An 18,910-nucleotide genomic window follows, 5' to 3' on the forward strand; every position below is an offset into this window, starting at 1 on the left:
AACATCCAAATAACATAGAGCAGTTGGTATTCTGTAATTATAATTCATAAGCTGCATTTTATTTCTGTAAGCTTCTTAACTAAAAAGGCATGGCTTTCCACAGTTTCATTTTAAAGAAAAGTAAATGAACCAGTTAACTTAAAATGTCACGAAGCTTCAGTTCTGATTCCTGTACACATTACACTTAGAAACTAGTTTCCCCTTCTACTATTTTTCACAAAAGTGAAATACTCTCTGTTGTTGTGTCACTGTAGAGTTTTCTAAAGAGTTTTTGTTTATATCCAGCTATGTATGAATCTATACAGCTATCTGTTTAAATGCAATAATATAATTATGCACAATCCTGCCATTTTCACCAGATATTTGATTTTGTACTCAAATTTATACAGTATTTTATGTCGATTTGGATTTAGATGAAATAGCATTTGTCAAGTTGTTTGTTTATTTTAAATGTTGACATCCCTTCATTTGATTCCTTAGGAGAGCCAAGAAATTAAATTGCAGTAGCGGAAAAAAGCTGGTAATTAATTTCAAAAGTGTGTTCTGAAGACAGGATTTAACAAATAGAATATTAATACTAGATATATTTGGGGAGCTAAGGGAAACAGGAAACAATGGGGTACTGGAAACTTCACAAGGATTAGATTTTGAAATGAAGAATATCTTATAAACTACCAGTACTACCCCTTTAAGTGTTGGGTAGATGCTTTCAGGTAGCCATACCTCTAAAATGAAAATTTGAAAGGTGCAGCTGGCTGTTTGTATGTTTAGAAACTTGCATCTGCAGTCCTGAAACGAAGGAGGCAGGGGGATGAGGTAATCATTCTGCCTTCTTGGACTAACTAAACTTTTTTTTCCCCTCTATCTTCATTACACCGACAAGCGTGGAGAAGAGCAGTGATTTAAGGTCAGAAACACAAAGGCAATGCCCCAAACCCACAGCAAGCAGCTGTGCCTTCGCACGCTGCCTTCACACTCCTCCCCTCTGCCAGCCCTCCTCCGTATTACGCACAGGGCACTCCGCAAGGCTCCCAGTAAAGCATCCGTCACCTCATCCCACTTGCAAATTCATTTCAGACCTAGGCCAGAATCCCTCCTGCGGTCTGTGGGGAAAGGCCCAAACCGGTACCAGACGAGTGGCTTGTAGCAGTGTGTTTCTCTTTTATCTGAGGTTACAGCAACACCGTCACCTTATGCTCCTTGCCGTCTCATGGGCATCCTCTCGATTCAATTTGCTTGTTCATTAATTTACAAGCCTTTCTCACGCTTAGCAGGTCCCCATCATTCTCCATCTTACAGTTTTAGTTGTCGTCCAAATTTCTTTCACTTCGTGTGCTCGGCAGGCCACGCTTTTAAGTTGGACATCTGTATAGAGGAGCTGAAGAGCTCATTTACAAGGCAACAATAAAACTGGGTGGTAGCACAGAATGATCATCCCCTTTCTGTGAGGTTGTGAAACAAAACCAGGCTAAGTGACATCTGTTTCAGCCCCAAATTTAGTCATAACAGAAACAAGCCCAGAAGGTGACTAGACATTCCTGGTTTGAAATCCTGTATTTACTGGAGCTGAATTTCCCCACTAATTAAAGCTTACCATCTCCTCCCCAGCCATACTACTCCTTTGTATAGATTAGTTCAACATTGAGTCTGAATTTTATTCTGAGACTACTTTGCCTGGTTGTCTTTCCTTCTCTTCTTGTGTGATTGGTATTCATTGCATCATGACCTAAAAATATAACAAATACAGCAAAAAAGGCTGAAACAATCACTGTTTAAACCATGCAGACTCATGTCAGAATGCTGTAGGGAAGCACAGTCTGCAACCTGGATTGTACTTTCAACTTCTTTTTCTTGCTAGCTACACATTCAGCCAAAATCCAAACCTGCTTTGCACCAATACACAACCTTGATAATATGAAAACAAGACAGACAAATACATGGATCTGCAGAAACTCTTGAACCACAAGTGTATACTGTAAACGCACAGTTGTGGGTTACAACTAAATAGATGAAAGCAGGTCAAAACCCAAATGCAACCACTGCCAATGAAAACGTATGTGTGTTTCTAAACTCAAAAAAAAAAAAAAAAAAAATCACTAAACGTCTTTTTTTTTGAAATTTATTCCATCTTTTATCAAGCCACTCTTTCAGGCCTAGGGGTTTCCACCCTCAAACCCAGGGACAGCTCTAAGAACATAAAAAATTAAAAGAAGTAAGAGATGAGCATTTAAACATGGGAATTTGCAAAGTACACATTCACTTAGATGAATGGCAAAGGAAAAGTCAGCCATTCATTACAACTTCAATTATTCTGTGCCATGTACTTGAGAGCTTTCTGTTTTCAGTATAGCTTTCACCGTCTCTCAGAGAGAGGTGCTGTACACCGCATTTACTGAAGTGAAAAGACAAACAACCTGCGCACGTTCCACCACTCCTTCATCACCAGTAAAGACTCGCTCATCTAGACCCTCCCTGGCACCCCCAGCTCGTGATGCAGCACTGTGTCCCCTCACCTATGGACCGGACGTTGCTCAGCCAGACATTGCTCACCCATCGCACAGAGAGAGACATGGGGTAGCACAGCACTGGGAGAAAAATACACATTCTTCCTGTGCTACTGATGAAGAACAAAAATTGAGAGTGATCAACAGACTTGCTCAGCCTCAGAGCAGAAGTGGAAAAAACCTCACCAGCTCTCAGATCTCTGCAGTATCTTGCACTAATAATCTGTCTCTTTTGGGGGACAGAGAGGAAATGTAATAGAAGGGCTTCCACAAATAGATGACTCGGAGCAGAAAGAGGCAAAACAACAAAAGAGATGGAGAAAATCACACCTTCACTCTGGATTTGTTGTTTTTGTTGTTGGCTTTTTCCCTGCTTCTTAGAAAATCTGGTCATGACTGACTTTTAGATGCAAACAGCTGAATCCTGTCTGTGTACACAGTACTCAGCAGAGTAGCACAGCATCAAGTGATGCACACTGGCTGTTACCTCTCTCTACACCAGGCAAGGATTTTTCACTTTGTGTCTCTCACTCCCAACCTGCTGCTGATGATGAGAAATACTGTATTTGTTTTCACATTTTGAAAGTCAGGAATTTTGAGTTCAGAGACATTTTAATTTTTATTGCACTAAAATATTACTAGGTGCTCTGCTAAAAAAGTCACACTCGTCTTCCTGGTATTCAGTGAAAGCACGAGAGGCAACGGGCACATAAAGAAATACAACTAATTCTATCAAAACATAAGAAACCACTTTCTTACTAATGAGGGTGATCAAACACTGCCAGAGGTTGCTCAGAGAGGTGGTGGTGCCTCCATCCTTGGAGATGCATATACTCAAAACCCAACTGGACACAGACCTGAGTAACCTGCTCTAGTTGACCCTACTTTGATCAGAAGGGTTAGACTAGACCATCTCCAGAAGTACCTTCCAACTTCAGCTGTTCTGTGATCCTGTGAAAGTTGTGAATTTTACACACTACTCAGGACAAAAATAACGCAGAGTATGTTTATTTTATATTGCACTCTGTCTGGGTATGATTCCTCTAAACTATTTCATCATCACATGACAAGCTGCCAGCAAAAAGTTACTATCACAAAGAAAGAAAACTGATGCACGTTTTGTTTTTTGAATTTCCATTAATCTCTCTCCTATAACAACATTTTCTGCATTAAAACACTGTTTCATCATCTGTGGATAACTCACTCTCATTCTCCCTTTGTCTCAGTCTACGTGAAATCACATTTCAAATGACAAAAATTGTGACTGTCTCACTGAAAAGGGAAAAGCCCTGCTCAAATAAATCTGGATGAAGAAATATTCATGGCTATTGAATCCTTCAGAACTTCTGCTTAAAACATTGCATTTTTATTTTGAAAGCAGAAAGCTGCTTTGTTATGCAGGGGTTTAAAACCTATCATGACAGAGATGCCAGGCTTTTTGCATCTACCCCGTACTTCTCCTTAGCTGGTTCTGTTGTATTACAGCATTCACCAACATTGTTCATCTGGTACACGCTACCTCCCTTCTGCAGGAGCATGAACCGGAGACAAAGGTTCCCAAGAAGCATCAGCCACACTTCAGACTTTTAGTCCACAGTTTTCTCTAGTCAATTTAATTGATTTACACTCTGCAATGCAGACTCCCTGGCTATAAAATGACACTAACACACACAGTTCTAATATAGGGCTCTTCGATCCTCTGAATTATAGTTAATATCTATTGAAATACTGTGTCTTTGGTGACAGTGATAAAGCAAACTTCACTAAGCTGTGTTTAAAAAGACTCAAAGCTAAATGAAACTAATTTTCACTTTAAATCTGACTTTGACATTGACATACCATTATTTGTGGTATTAGCTTTTCATATACTGGATGCATGCTTTTCTCCTATCTAGACATACATGATTAGAGAAATATTTTTTTTATTCTGTTTACAAAAAGGATTAGAAAGCATTGCATCTTTCACATAAATAAAAAACCCTACAATCACAATCTGAAAATTTGTGCTCATCAGTCTCAACCCATAGGAACAGCAAAAACCCCTGCAAGAAGAGATGGTGGGAAACACAATACTTTACAGGTAAGGGATTTGACATTAGATGAGACATAGATCACTCCCATATAATTTCAAATTCTTCCTCTGCAGTTTACAGAGCGCAGAAAGATTATCTTACCAAGTAGGAAGAAAACACATTCCAAAAATAATTATTCCTACAAGGAATGGCTATTTTCAACCTCAAAATACATATATGGACAAACCCATTTAAAAACAAACAAGCAAAAAAACCTGGCTGCTGACTAAATGGCAAAGGCAAAAAGAGAAGGGGGGGAAAAAAAATCAAAAAAATTATGTGCCAAGTACACTCAGCTATGTGTTTGCTGTTGCTGATCCACCCCACAGAGCACATTGCATGCCATTTGCTTTGCTCCAGGTGGGTGAACCCAGGAGCGAGAGAGGCACAGACGCCCATGCACAATCATTTTTCTCTCTCATTACTCTCTCTTGACTTCTTCTTTTCACTTCTTTCTGCTGTACCAATGCTGTTATCTCTGATGCAATAATATATGAATCAAATTCAGAGAAGTCACAGTGGGAAATTTTTCATAAGCCAGTTAGCCATGGTATATCCCTGCATTAAGTAAGGCTGGTTAACTAGATATGCCTTGTGTCTTTCAGAGAAGCAGGATCAAGGCAGATAACTAATTTGTAATGATATGCAATTCCTCACCACAAATGGAGATGCAAATTTAAAAAACCACACTGAAAATGTATGGGATAATCAATTCACAGTTATTATAAGACACAATATATCTGGTCGTTGTATTTATATTCTTCCAATACAGTAGCAGAAACATCTAAGGGAAAAGAACATGTTTTTTATTAATGCAGCTCACACCTATGAAGGCCAGCTAGTTAAGCCAATAGGTTTTGGTACCGAATTATTAAGAATGTACTTCAAATTAACAGCTATTTAGAAAACAACAATATCAAAAAAACTTTTACTGTAGTAGAAAAAAGCACACGATATGCTTCAGCTGCATACAATCTGTTCAGCTGTACAGTTCAACACAAATCAAACAAAATTACAGCTTGCAAATCAGGTACTACTGCAGGCCTTTGAGAAGATATTTTTACTAAGAGATTTCTTCTTGTTTCATTAGAATGGCTCAAGGAAGCAAGAGACAGGATTAAGTCAAGCTGTGAGTCGCTAGGTAAAACAGATACGTCTCACACACACAAAATTATCTGAAAGTGATTTTAATATTCAGTTTTAAAAAAAACCCAAGAAGTGAATTTACCTACTAAAGCTGCTGCTGATAGTTATGAGCCAATTTTGTGAATACTTGCACAGATGAGGAGACCTAATCGTTTGGCTGAGACCACTCATGGGAAAGATACAGGAGGACAAGGTCGGAATTATATAGCTGAGTACAGCTATCAACACTACAATAACTTGTAAATAATCAATAATAATGATAATTCTTCAAATAAATAAAGACTTTGGGACACAGAACATCAGGTTTCAAGTTGCTCTTACAGGTGAACAACACACAAACCAGAAATGATCGAGATTTCTGTTCTAAGGAAACAGAGAGTGAATTGTGATATCCGGACAATAAATATGATGTTTCTTTACAATGAGGTGATGTGGAAAATGGATGAGAGAGCATCTCCAGTGTAGCGCAAGGATTTCATTCTACTTACTGTAGTAGAAATGCATCTTAAGTTCAACACACATTCAAATCTTCACAGGACCTACTCAGGCCCCTCCAAACCAGATTCTGTCCCTCTCTGGTCATTCTCTTCTTTCCCTAAGAACACAGGAGAGCCTGATGTCCTGCTTCATCTACCCAAATAACTACAGGATGCACTACAGTTTTTTCAACAGGATCCTTCAAACTTCCCACATTTTCCCTTTTCCCCAGTGCCCTTTTCCCTTTCTGTTTGCCCAGAACTACTGGCATATGTCCTGGCTCCTCACAGCCTTCGGTGCATGGCAGCACTCCCACCCCTTCATTTCATCTCAACTTGGGCATCTGCCCATTTTCCTGCCATTCCAAATTCTTCTTACCCAAAATGAAACAAACACCAATAAGGAGTCTTCTCTCACTTGCCCCTGAGAAATAAATCCCTTCTGCCAGATACATGCAGTTTCCCTCTGTTAATTCTTTCCAAAATTGGACAGGGTTTCTACCTGTCAATTATTTCTCTTTAGAGGTGACGGGCTGAAAGTAATGTCACTTCTTAGAGTCAGTAGGTGGATGAAGCTTTTGGCAACTCTCCCAGAAACCCTTTTCTTGTTTCTGCAAGATACTGCTGGGGCAAAGTTGCTAATCTACAACTGTGCTGCAAATCTCAGCCCAAGAACATATGTTCTTGTGCTGTCAAGAGAGAGAACTGCAGTGTAAACATTACCTAGTGCCAACCGCCCACAAAAGATATATGGGTGCTCAAGCCCAATGCACTGAGCAGAAAATTAAGATTGTTCTCATTGCTTTGCTTGAAATGTCTGTGTCATCTATAATCAACAAAAACAGCCTGGAACAAAGCACAGCCGTCTCTTTTCGTTATCTGAGTAGCACAAGAAAACAACCTAAGAAAAGTGAGGGCTTGTTCTAGTTCAAATAACCAAAATACATTTGTAAAAATTCAGTGTTAGTACTTTGGTAAGCGATTGGTGCCAGACACTTCAAAAATACACCTTTTAGAATAATACTACAAATGAAATTGTTGCCAATACTGCAAAAGGAAAGGAGAATTCTTAATATCCATTCCTCAGAGAAACAGGATTCACTACAAAATCTTGACTAGCATGAAGAAATCAAGATGCTGAAATAAAAAAAAAAAAAGTCTAGCACAAATGAACTTGGGGTTAATTCATAATGTATGTTGCAAAAGCAATTATTATTTAATCCCAGTTGTTTACTGCATCTTATCTATTAAAAATAGTGCACTCAGTGATCTGCTGTATTCAAAGGACTGATGTATAGAGTGTGCAAGAAAGATAAAAGAAATTATCAGTATCTATTTTACTTACTAACCTACATCAGTTCTTTCTGATCTTGATTTAATGCTGTTCTTTTGTGCCTTGCATCCCATTTCCACATGAGATCACATGCATTCCTTTCCAGTTTGGTCACCATGCTCCAGTAGACACGAAATATTTTCACAAAAATCAAGATTAAGTACATACTGAACTACTAATGATGCAAGACGACCAGTGTGAAAGATTAGCTGTTGTTCAATTCTCTCCAATTTCTGCTAACTTCATACACTCAAAGAAATCTGATTATGCTATGTATGGCCCTCCATATCTATGCTTACAGAGTAATGAAGTGCTGCCTCATTATGATTTCAGAAAAATTTAAATGAAAATGTTAACACTTCAAATGGATGAGATTATCATTTTTCTTCTCCAAATCAGAATATTATAAAAGATATTTTTCAAAACAACATGCACTCCTGTGCCACACCAGTACAAGTAACAGAAAATATAATATTACCTACCTGAAATTCCGATCAAGCAGAGACCTAGTGATACCATGTTAAACTGACACCTCTGTAAGAACGTGGACTTCAATGCCTATGAGCACTGCGCTTTTATAGATGTTTTTGAAATAACTAAAAGCCCACCAAAGACAGTTCAGTTCATTAGCAGCATGTAAAGACTTCTTTATTTGGGGTGTGGGAGTCCTGTCTGCAGAGTCTTAGTTTGCATTTATACTGCACAGAATTAAAAATAATAAAGAAAAAAAAATAAAATAACCATAGTAAGCTGCATATTTTCCAACACGATTTTGTGCTGTGCAGTCAGAATGGTAACCAAAAATGCAACTTTTTTTAAAAACCAACTAATTTCTATTGGAAAATATACATGCGTTTTTCCTTTTGAGTTTGTCTACAAGTTACCGTCACAATTATGGGCAACGTCAGGGACTGTACGAAAGGGAATATTTCTTCCAATTTTTTTTCAATAATGCACTGAGAAGAGAGCCTCCTGCTGACTTCTTTAGCTAATAATGCAATTCACGTAGAGACACTGAAATCACATTGAAAAAATTAAGGAAAAAATACTCACTCTACATATTTCATTGTTTTGGTTTTAAGAATGTTATCAAGGAGAGACAGCGTTTGCAATTTGTGTTTTGTATTACTTGACTAGTGCCTCAAAGTAAAAACTAGCAGTGCTGTGCCAGAGAGACCAGACTAGATGTGGGCAGGCATGCAGATTATTCACTGACATTAGGACTTCTATGGAGATCAGTAAAAATCATCATAAACGTGACCTATTTGCATTCAAAGAAAATGCAGGACAGCATTTAGGGCCTGCTTTGCAGGGTAATGAGTAATCAGAGCTTCAACTACAGTTAATGGCAAAATCAAGTTTTTTCGAGCCCCTGCTGTGGGCATCACCGACAGTCTCCTGAGGGCAGGACACGTGTGCGACTCAAACACTACTCTGCTGATGATGGGGTCTGGTGGACAAGGTCAGAAAACACAGGTTTAAACCACAAGGAGGTGAGAGAAGAAGAAAACAATTCAAGATTCATGCACACTTCTCATTTATTGGATAAAGAGGGGTAAAGAAATATACCTTTCTTTCATGAGCACTGGGGACGCCTGGGGTGTTCTGCTTGAGAAAGCCTGCTGTTGTGGACCACCTTGTAGGGTTTTTCCGTGAAGGCTCTTCTGAAGAAAAATTTGTGTCACTTACAGAGGTTGAGAGGCCAATCAGTGCAGGGTCACTACTACGTCGGACATGAAGAGGCATATCTGAAGAATAAAACAGACAGTAAATAAACACTGACTAGATTTAAAATGTTTTTCATATAAGAAAAATATTTTTTCAAGCTGTGGATGGGTGGTTTTGACCAAATGTGGTTTCACAGAGTAATGAGCTACTGACCTCAGCATAGTTCCTCAAGGACAAGGTCTGTTTCCTCAAAACCACAGCCTTGCCGCTTGGCCGCACGAGGAGAAAACGAGGGCCAAACTAAACTCTTTGAGCCTAGCACAGCTCGTTGGCTTTACAAACACAGCATCACTACTATCTGTCGGTTGCTGTGTAAAATAAAAAACCAGCATAAGCTCAAACAATTAAGAGGCTAAGGCAACTTACGGGTACTTTAAAGAACGAGTAGCCAAAAGGCCTAAATTCAACAGCCTGGGGACAATGAAGGGGAGGACTAGGACAATGCAAAGCCCACCCCACTGCCACGGCTGCAGCACGGGCACTGCCAGTACAACATGCTTGCAAGGAGCTGCACACCAGCCGCTCTGCAGCAAAAGGCAGCCACCTCGCCTTCTAAAACACCGTTTCCGCTCCTTTCTCAAAACTTACAGAAGTGACTGTTTTCTATTCTGCATTTGCCTCTTCCTGACAGCTGAAACAAGATCTGTGCTGATTTACCCTGATTCCCTTAGCCTTCCGGCTGGCATGACTGACAGGAGAAAAATATTTCATTAGTAATAAATGATACAGCAGGCAGGTAGACTGATTGGAAAGAGATGGGTTTTTTTAATGTATGTAGAGGTCAAATCCATTCTGGAAACTTTGATGGTGCGTTAAAGCTAGTTTCTCCTGAAATACAACTTAATTTTTCCCAATTTCATTTATTATCCTACAACAAATATCCACACATTTATTGTCTCCTTGCCCAAACAGAAGTTTCATTGCTTGCATTTGTGACCTTTTAGCACTCTCCCACTCAGCATCAGAATGGAGGGGATGTGATTTATCAGTCGTATTTCTCTTTACTGCTGCACTGAGAACCTTGAATGCAAAGTGAAAAAGGAAAAGGTGAAAACTGTGGCACGTAAGCAGAGTCAGTGGGAAAGGCACGCTGGGCAACAGCTGAGAAAGAAAACCAGGACGTTGTTTTAATGCTCTGATGAAACAGTTCCCGAGGAAGTTGAAGGCACGAGTCTCACAATACTAGCAGGAAAACAATGACGAGAGTTTGATAAGTGACTGGTCCTAAGTTTTACAATATCATTATGTTAATGCTATGTATAATATAGAATATATAGAACTTTATTTTGTGTGGCATTATAAAGACACTGAGAAATGCAGTAAGCTATGCCACACAAAGAAAATATGTGAGGGTTTTTTAAACAGCTAGGACTAGTGCTGCTGAGACAGACACACGTGTTACACGATGAAACACCAAAACAATCGTTTTCTTTCATGCCCGTTCTGGTATACAAGAATAACAGAGAATTAATTAATGTTGTTCCCACAACAGCTGTACTATTTCTCTTTCCTTCGAAAATTTATTACTCTTACTTTCATAACAAAAATATTCACAAGAGTGAATTTCTAGCAAATGTTCTCTTTTACATACGGGTACATTTGTACATGTTTTTATATATAATGACTAAAAGTAATTAAAAGAATATTTCAGGAAAGAACACTTTAATTACACAGGAAAGTATTTATGGTCCGAGGTAACACTACTTTGATTTTGATTACTCAGTATACACTCATAAACTCATAATCGAGGGTTCTTCTTTGATTGCCTTGTCTTCAGCTACTTCAAGTTTCATGAAGCAGCTGAAGGCAAAGCCTCTCCTTTCCCCTGGATGGCAAACATCACAAAAATACACCATCAACGCGCAAGAGATCTCTGTAACACAGTGGCACCGCCAGCGTCCCAGCAGTGGCCCCGCAACATGAAACGAAGCGACCCATTAACAGCGGCGCCTGTGCTGCTGGCTTAGCCCTGAACATACACTCTCATTTATTAGATTAGCCCAGGCAAGAAAGTGGCTCTGTAGTATGTACTGCCACTTCAGAAAAATACCAATCTATATTTGTTCCAAGCAGCAGCCCGTGCATATTATCCTGTTTGCCTTAGCTACCCACCCTACAACAGAGAATTACAATTTCCAAACATGAGTTCACTTGCTCCTTCTGCTCATACATCTATATATAAGCACGGCAATAGCAAAATGTTCTTGTATTTTTACACTCTTTCTTCAAATTACTTGACAAAACAAAAGTTCAGTTGGGTGAACTTCTGTAAGAAGAGAAGCTGAATTGCCAACAAAGAAAGAAAGGAAGAAACTGGAACTCAAGTCGGCGCTTCTGGAGACGAGCAAGAAATTGTCACTGCCTTGCCTTGTAGCAAAAACCTGACAGTTTGCACCATGCTAAGTAGCAGAGACGTTTCACAATACAGAAGGTTAATTATGCAAGGGAATTCCCAAATATTAATATGCTCCAGAGAAAATGTTAACATGAGAAGCTTCTCTACAAAATCTGTTCGCTGCTGAGCCACCTTTGCTATGACTCGTTTCATTTTAGTAAGGTTAGCTATTGAGGTATTTTCATTCATTGAACACTTCTGCAAATCTTTAAAAAAAGGTATGCAGTCAATACAAAGATAAGTTATCAATTCTATTCTCTCCTTATGAAAATGGTTCCATACATAAGGAAAAGTGATTTGTGTTGCTAACCAAACTACACAATAAAGTTAATTATAAAAGACAACAATTTGGGTGTGTTGGATCTATGTGTTTCCCAGTTAAATTAGAAATATAAACATATGGTAATTTATTGGGTTTTTTTGCTGGAATGCAACAAGCACATGGAGCTAGCTCTAGTGTATGCTGCTTGGCAACAGTCAATACTGCTCCAGGTATTAATCCAAGAATTAAATCTTATTCATACTATATTAACCACAAGCTGTAAATATAATCTCCTGCATTCCTCTCTCCAATTCTGTTCTGAGAGATTGTTCTAACTCAGTTTTGATACTGTCCATTAAAACAACAACAAAAACGAATATATTGAACAGATTTTTCTACCAATATATTGTTGGTTACAATCTTCTGGTTTACTTAAATTTATAGATTCGAAGAGGATATATTCTGAAATATTAAAAGGAAAATCAAAGGAAAGGAACTTAATAATTAAACCACAAGATGAAGTACGCATGGGACCGATGCAATGTCACCGATTCCAGGATGATGGCTGATACTGTTTGAAGTCTGTGGTTTCTTTGAAGAGTGGATAAAACAGCAATGAACTCTAATCACAAGGCTTCAAATTCTCTGTGGCACTAATGCACTGTAAATATTGATTTGCTTCTGCAGCTGAGGTGCCTTTTAAATAAGCACTTGAAACGGTAAATCTAATAATGAATTACAGGAAGTTTTAAAAGTCTAAGAATTAAGGAAAAATTAAATTAAAAATCATGAAAGTTACCACTAACTCAGTTCTTGAGCCACATTCAAGGACTTGAAGTATTCAGCCACAAGTCCAACACTATAACTTCAGAAAGAATTACGTGTGACAGAGAATCCCATTAAGTTATGCATATAGCCACAGTTCTGCTAGAAAATGGCTATTTGTAGGATAAATCCAAGCTGGATAACAAAATGCTCACATTCATAATCATGAAATTCTGACTGGAAGTCTCATTTTATTAAAAGCAACAGCAGTTTCACTATAAATTATAAAAACAGCCAATATACATTTTATAACCATCTTTAAATGTTAAGAACACAGAGTTGTACCTTCCCTTCCTGCCAGCAATTCCATTTTTATTTTAAAAGGGTCATCACCTTTTCTGATTTTCAAATATGCTCACGAGCAAAAGCATTTGAGGATCTGGCAAATTTCATCCATAAAGCTGAATATGTCGTCCTGAATCCAGGCATTCAGCGCAAAGGATAGTGGTCTCTGAGAGCAGAGCTAATCTATACCTTCCCATACCAATTTCCTCTCAGATGTCAGCTTGGAGGGCATGACTAGAAAATAGATACATATATTTATACAGCATAGCCAATATAATTTTACTCTGTGAAGATTTCAACTAATGTTTCAGCTCCTCAGTGCCATTGGCAGCTTGAACAATTTGGTGTGCAGTGAATTTAAGGCACAGAAATGAAAAATGATCTCATGGTCATTTCTGGCCACCTCACACAGACCATCAGGCCCATGACTGATGCGTAGACCTGAACTGGACTTTTTTCTTTTCTCTCCACACTCGAGTCTTCTCTGGGAAAATGATGCATCAGTAATGCTAAAACACTCTGTGGAAAAGAGTAGCATTCAACAAGGAAGCTGCTCAGGTTAGATAGCATTCTTGAAAGTGAGACAGATATGTATGTATGTCGGGGTGTATTGTATCACACGACACACATAGATCCTACCTCATCATCAAGAAACCGGCCTTGGGATGTTACATAGAGACTCAACAGTTTTACTGCCTGTGTCGCCTATCCAGCTCATCATACCACTCAAATCCTCATCTGGAGTCCAAGAGAAAGGATGAATCAGGGTCATCCTGGGGCTCAGGAAAGCAGGACTGCTTCTTTCAGCTTGAAGTACTTGAAACTACAAGTTAAGACTTTGTCTATATTTAACTGAAATATCTCTTAAAAAATATTTAGATTAGCCTTGAGTTTCATACTCCAGCACAGCTCCCCAAGCTCTGGTTCCAATTTCAGTAGGTTCAGTTCAGCTCCTTGTTCCACTCAGCTGGACATAGGCTAGAACCAAATCCCTTATGACTTTCGAAAGCTCAAATCCCCAAATGGGTTCAATTTTCATTCTTGCAAATGTCTACAGACAAGACAATGGTAACTTCCAAAGACCACTGAGGTTGTTGTAAACTGGACTACCACACAGGTTTTCAAAGCTTTTCCTCTTCAGATAGAAAAAAAACAGTTGAGAGACAAAAACCAGCTGATTGTGAACTTATATACAAACCGCATTAAACCCTAGCAGCATCTACAATAAGCCAGCACTTTTCTACAAGATTAACAAAACAGTGCAAATCAGATGTAGGTATCTTGAATTAGAAAAGAAAAATACGAAAAACATAAGCAGTTCCAAGAGGTGAAGAATTGCTCCCTGGGCAACTGCATCATCTGTCCTGCAGAAGCAAACTCAGGCATGCAATATGGAGATGGCTGCTGGGAGGGATGCAACACGGTAGCACTGCAAAGCTACCACCAGCTGCAGATCTTTTCAGAAACATACCTTTGGAGATGACAGCAAAGGAAGAAGATACATATACACCAACAACTCTGTCCTCATAGCCCAGAGTAGTATTTTTCTCTCCTCTAGAATCCATTCCACTTTTAAATAATGAATATTTAATGAAAGAATTTGCAACATTTCCCAAAGTAAATACTCTTTACTTGGTCTAAATATTCAGATTTTTTTTCTAAATTTGCTTTATTTTCCCCAAATTTATCCTCCTGTTACTAGTTATCTCCCCTTCACTTACAAAACTATCTTTTCCTTTCATGTGTCACAGACAATTATAGCATTTTTCCCCTAAACAGTGCTACAGAGCACATAACTTCAGCTCTGTCTCTCTTAATTCTCTATTGCTGTTCATTTTTGTAAATATTATTCTAGTCTTAACTTGTTCAGAAGGCACCCAGAATAGTGTATTTCTCTTATAAAATACCTTCAGTGCTGACTTACAAGGAGTACCCTCCCTGTCTTTTTTTGAACTTTGACACTAATATATGGTCAACAATAATCACATTTGGGTATTTTATTGTCATGGTATGTATCCATAACATCCACAAAAGTCCTGAAACTTTTTCTGTTACCTCACTTCAGCATCTGTCTTGTTATTTAAAGTATATGTTCAGTTTAGATCAATATTTTTATTGCCAGTTGGCTCCAAGACAGACCCGTCACTGGCCAAGGCCAAGCCCATCAGCCACAATAGTAGTGCCTCTGGGATAACATGGTTAAAAAGGGGAAAAAACACCAAGAGGAATTGTAGCCAGAGAGAGGAGTGAGAAGATGTGAGAGGCACAACTCTGCAGACATCAAGATCAGTGCAGAAGGAGGACAAGGAGGTGCTCCAAGCGCCGGAGCAGAGATTCCCCTGCAGCCCATGGAGAAGCCCATGGTGGAGCAGATATCCATCTGCAGCCTGTGGAGGACCCCACGCCAGAGCAGGTGGATGCACCCGAAGGAGATTGTGGCCCCGTGGGAAGCCCACGCTGGAGCAGACTCCTGGCAGGAGCTGTGACCCCATGGAGAGAGGAGCCCACGCCAGAGCAGGTTTGCTGGTAGGACTTGTGACCCCGTGGGGGAGCCACGCTGGAGCAGTTTGCTCCTGAAGGTCTGCACCCCAAGGAAGAGACCCACGTTGGAGCAGTTTGTGAAGGACTGTATCCCGTGGAAGGACTCACGTTGGAGAAGGTCATGAAGGACTGTCTCCCATGGGAGGGACCCCACGCTGGAAGAGGGGCAGAATGTGAGGAGTCCTCCCCCGTGAGGAGGAAGGAGCAGCAGAGACAAGATGTGATGAACTGACCACAACCCCCATTCCCCGTCCCCCTGTGCTGCTGCGGGGGGAGGAGGGAGAGAAATCAGGAGTGAAGTTGAGCCGGTAAAGAAGGGAGGGGTGGGGGGGAAGGTGTTTTGAATTTTAATTTTTATTTCTCATTATCCTACTCCAATTTGATTGGTAATAAATTAAATTAATTACCCTAAGTTAAGTCTGTTTTGCCTGTGACAGTAACTGGTGAGTGATCTCTCCCTGCCCCTATCTCCACCCAGGAGCCTTTTGTTCTATTTTCCCTCCCCTGCCCAGCTGAGGAGGGCAGTGACAGAGCGGCTTTGGGGGCACCTGGCCTCCGGCCTGGGTCACCCCAACACACCTTCTTTCCTTCATTCATATTATTCTACTTTCCTAGTTTATCAACATCTGGAAATTTAATTAGCATACTAATTACAGTACTGCTTCTCCCAGATTTAAAGAAGTTAAACCAAAACTAACAGGAATCCTCATTACATCCAACTGGACAACAATCTCTAGATTAAGATTGCCTTCACAACTTTTAAGATTTCTAAGCTGATTTTCAAACCATACTGAAGTGTTTACACTCACATGAGTTGGAATTTCCCAGATGCTTAAATTTCTATCAAATGCTTTAACATTTGCAATTGTGCATTATTCACCTACAAATGCCAACTATTTAGTGTTCACGGCTCTCCCATTCAGAATTACAAGAAAGCTTAAGATGACATAGTTTAGATAATTAGCACTTCCGTACTGGAAAATATGTTAATTCTTAGAAACGTCAATTTCTAAAATGAAATTCTCTATATTCAGAAATCTTGGTTAAGTAACAAGACTGCCATTCCTCTTACAGAGAAAAAAAAAAAATCATTGTTAACTTCACACAATTCCAGATATTTATAACTACTTCATGTACAAACCCAACTGTTCTTCTAGTTATTCATCTTCAAACAACAGCTTATATGTACTTTCTCACAGACATATTTTCAATGTTATCAAATATTGTTCTCTGGTTTCTTATTTCTTTAGCTTTAAAATGGCACATTTATAAGCATTCACACATTAAAATCATGACAAATCACAATTATTCTGTTTTCCTCGTACCACTGCCCCATGAGGAGTGGGGCAGAGGCTGTACCACAGCACTAAAAATGCACAACGTGGTCTAGCAGATGGTGGATGAATGAGACAGGTCATGGGACTCTTACACTCAGCCTGAAACATCTAACAGGTGTGCTATGTCCCTAACCATCACATAAACGTAGAGAAAATACACTTGGCTGTGTGAAACGTACAAACAAAACCCCACTGCACACTAGCATACCTTTAAGAAATACAAGACGCTACCTTAGCATGCTGCCTATGATCAAAAATGACTCATAGAAAAGTAAGATCATCTCTGGAAGAATGGACAACAGTGAAAAGAACGCAACCAAGCCACCCAAAAAAAGTCTTATTACACAACAAAAGAAAGAAGAAAAGTCCTTACCTTCTTAGTATCATTTTCAGTTTCTTTTAATAGAACCTAAGTTTTCCATTTTCCCAACCATGACTGCACAATGACTTTGAAATTCAGAAATAAGAAAACATCAACCTGCCACAGTTATATTTTAATAATGAGGTAATGTTAAATCCTTATCTTGAAAGGCCTTTAAAATAACAATCTTCCCTCTCTTTCTCTAATATTCTTTCTTCTTACTTTTGAATACTGAGATCCAGGAAGAAAAAGATGATTGCACCTTGAAACTCAATTTACTTAGACACTGACTTTTAAAGCTAATTAGAGAAAGATCTTTAAAACTGAAATTAAAATTTAATTACCTACACCCTCTCCGTCTCCTTTCTCTGGGCTTTTTTCTTAAATGCAAATATCTTTGCATGCCAAAAGAAAAGACAAAAATGTCAGATCTTACAACTGTTCTACTCGTCTCTGTCAAAAAATTATGTTTCAGTATGTTTTAATGAGCTGCAGTCTCTGTTTTTTGGGTACACTCTTCATGGATTTCCTTAAAACATGCTGCATTACCTCTTTACCTATTTTCACACTACTGCTACAAATGTAGGAAAAATGCACTTCTGGTGCTCCAGATGTTAAAAATTTTTGCAAAATTTGTTCCTTACTTCTTCAAACAGTTGTGCGACAGTAGAAGTATCATCAACTTTGCTGCTGCCGAAGTTTTTCTGCTTACATCAAAGATCATGCCTTGCTAATAAGACTCTGATTGATATTTAGTTACATTATAATGAAGACACTGTATTTTGCATCTTCATTCAGAAGTCATTTTGCAATGCAGGGTTTGCAGTGACAGGAGCAAATTCCTAGCTGCTTTGATTTGATAATGCTTCACCGCACTGAGACACAGGAAGGAAGGTGGCAGATATTTTTGTTACCACAACTTTGAAAAATACCCTAAAACCGAATGGTGAAATTGCTCCTGTTAGTGAACGTAATGCAGTGATGTGAAAACTGTATATTGTTTATGGTCTAACTGCTTTGGGTAGGCTCAGAAAGGCTCGCTTTGAGGAAGAGGTTTGCAACTTCTTCCTGGACAGGAGAGAAGAAATATAGATGCAACAATAGGATTTAGATTGTAACTTGAAGAGCTCAGTTGGGAAGAACTAGGAATGATATAACGTGTATAATACACCTTATGGTTCTTTCATCAGTGAGTTTCAGCTGGAGAAAACCTGCTGTGGTTGCCAATGTCGTGACCCCTTCTGCTCCCCAGGCCATCACTGTGCCTTCATATGAGGAAGGAAAGGGGTGGGCAGAAATGCCTTTACTCTGCAGTACCAGATGCTTGGGGTTCAAAACTACTTGACAGTCTATACTCATTTCTGAGTTACCCTAGAATAAACTTTCTTTCAACATCTGTTGCCAATACAGCCTCGTACATCACTACATCACCTCGTATGTGAGGTGGGAATTCCTATGTGCATCATATCCAGATGCCAAAGAGTTAAACAGGGTTAATTGCAATTCAGCAGGTATGCATGTCATTAGCAAGGGATCTGTTGTTACACAAGTCCTTACAAAGCTGGGAATCTCTCTCCTTCCCTACTCTCCATCAGAACCTAATGCTGCATCCCCTGGCTCATGTATTAGGGCACCAATTGACTTT

The 18,910-nt window shown here is 39.2% G+C and overlaps 1 protein-coding gene across 18 annotated transcripts in view; it reads right to left on the reverse strand.

Moving 5' to 3' along the window:
- Positions 1 to 18,910, reverse strand: part of PARD3 (par-3 family cell polarity regulator) — a 463,724-nt gene that overhangs the window by 267,648 nt on the left and 177,166 nt on the right. For all 18 annotated transcript variants that reach the window (XM_075746548.1, XM_075746547.1, XM_075746540.1 and 15 more), the window contains exon 4: positions 9,101 to 9,279. In XM_075746548.1, coding sequence (XP_075602663.1) covers positions 9,101 to 9,279 — 179 coding nt within the window. The remainder of the gene's footprint in view (positions 1 to 9,100; positions 9,280 to 18,910) is intronic.

Source organism: Balearica regulorum, chromosome 2, assembly GCF_011004875.1.
Source record: "Balearica regulorum gibbericeps isolate bBalReg1 chromosome 2, bBalReg1.pri, whole genome shotgun sequence".
NCBI classification, from domain to species: Eukaryota; Metazoa; Chordata; class Aves; order Gruiformes; family Gruidae; genus Balearica; species Balearica regulorum.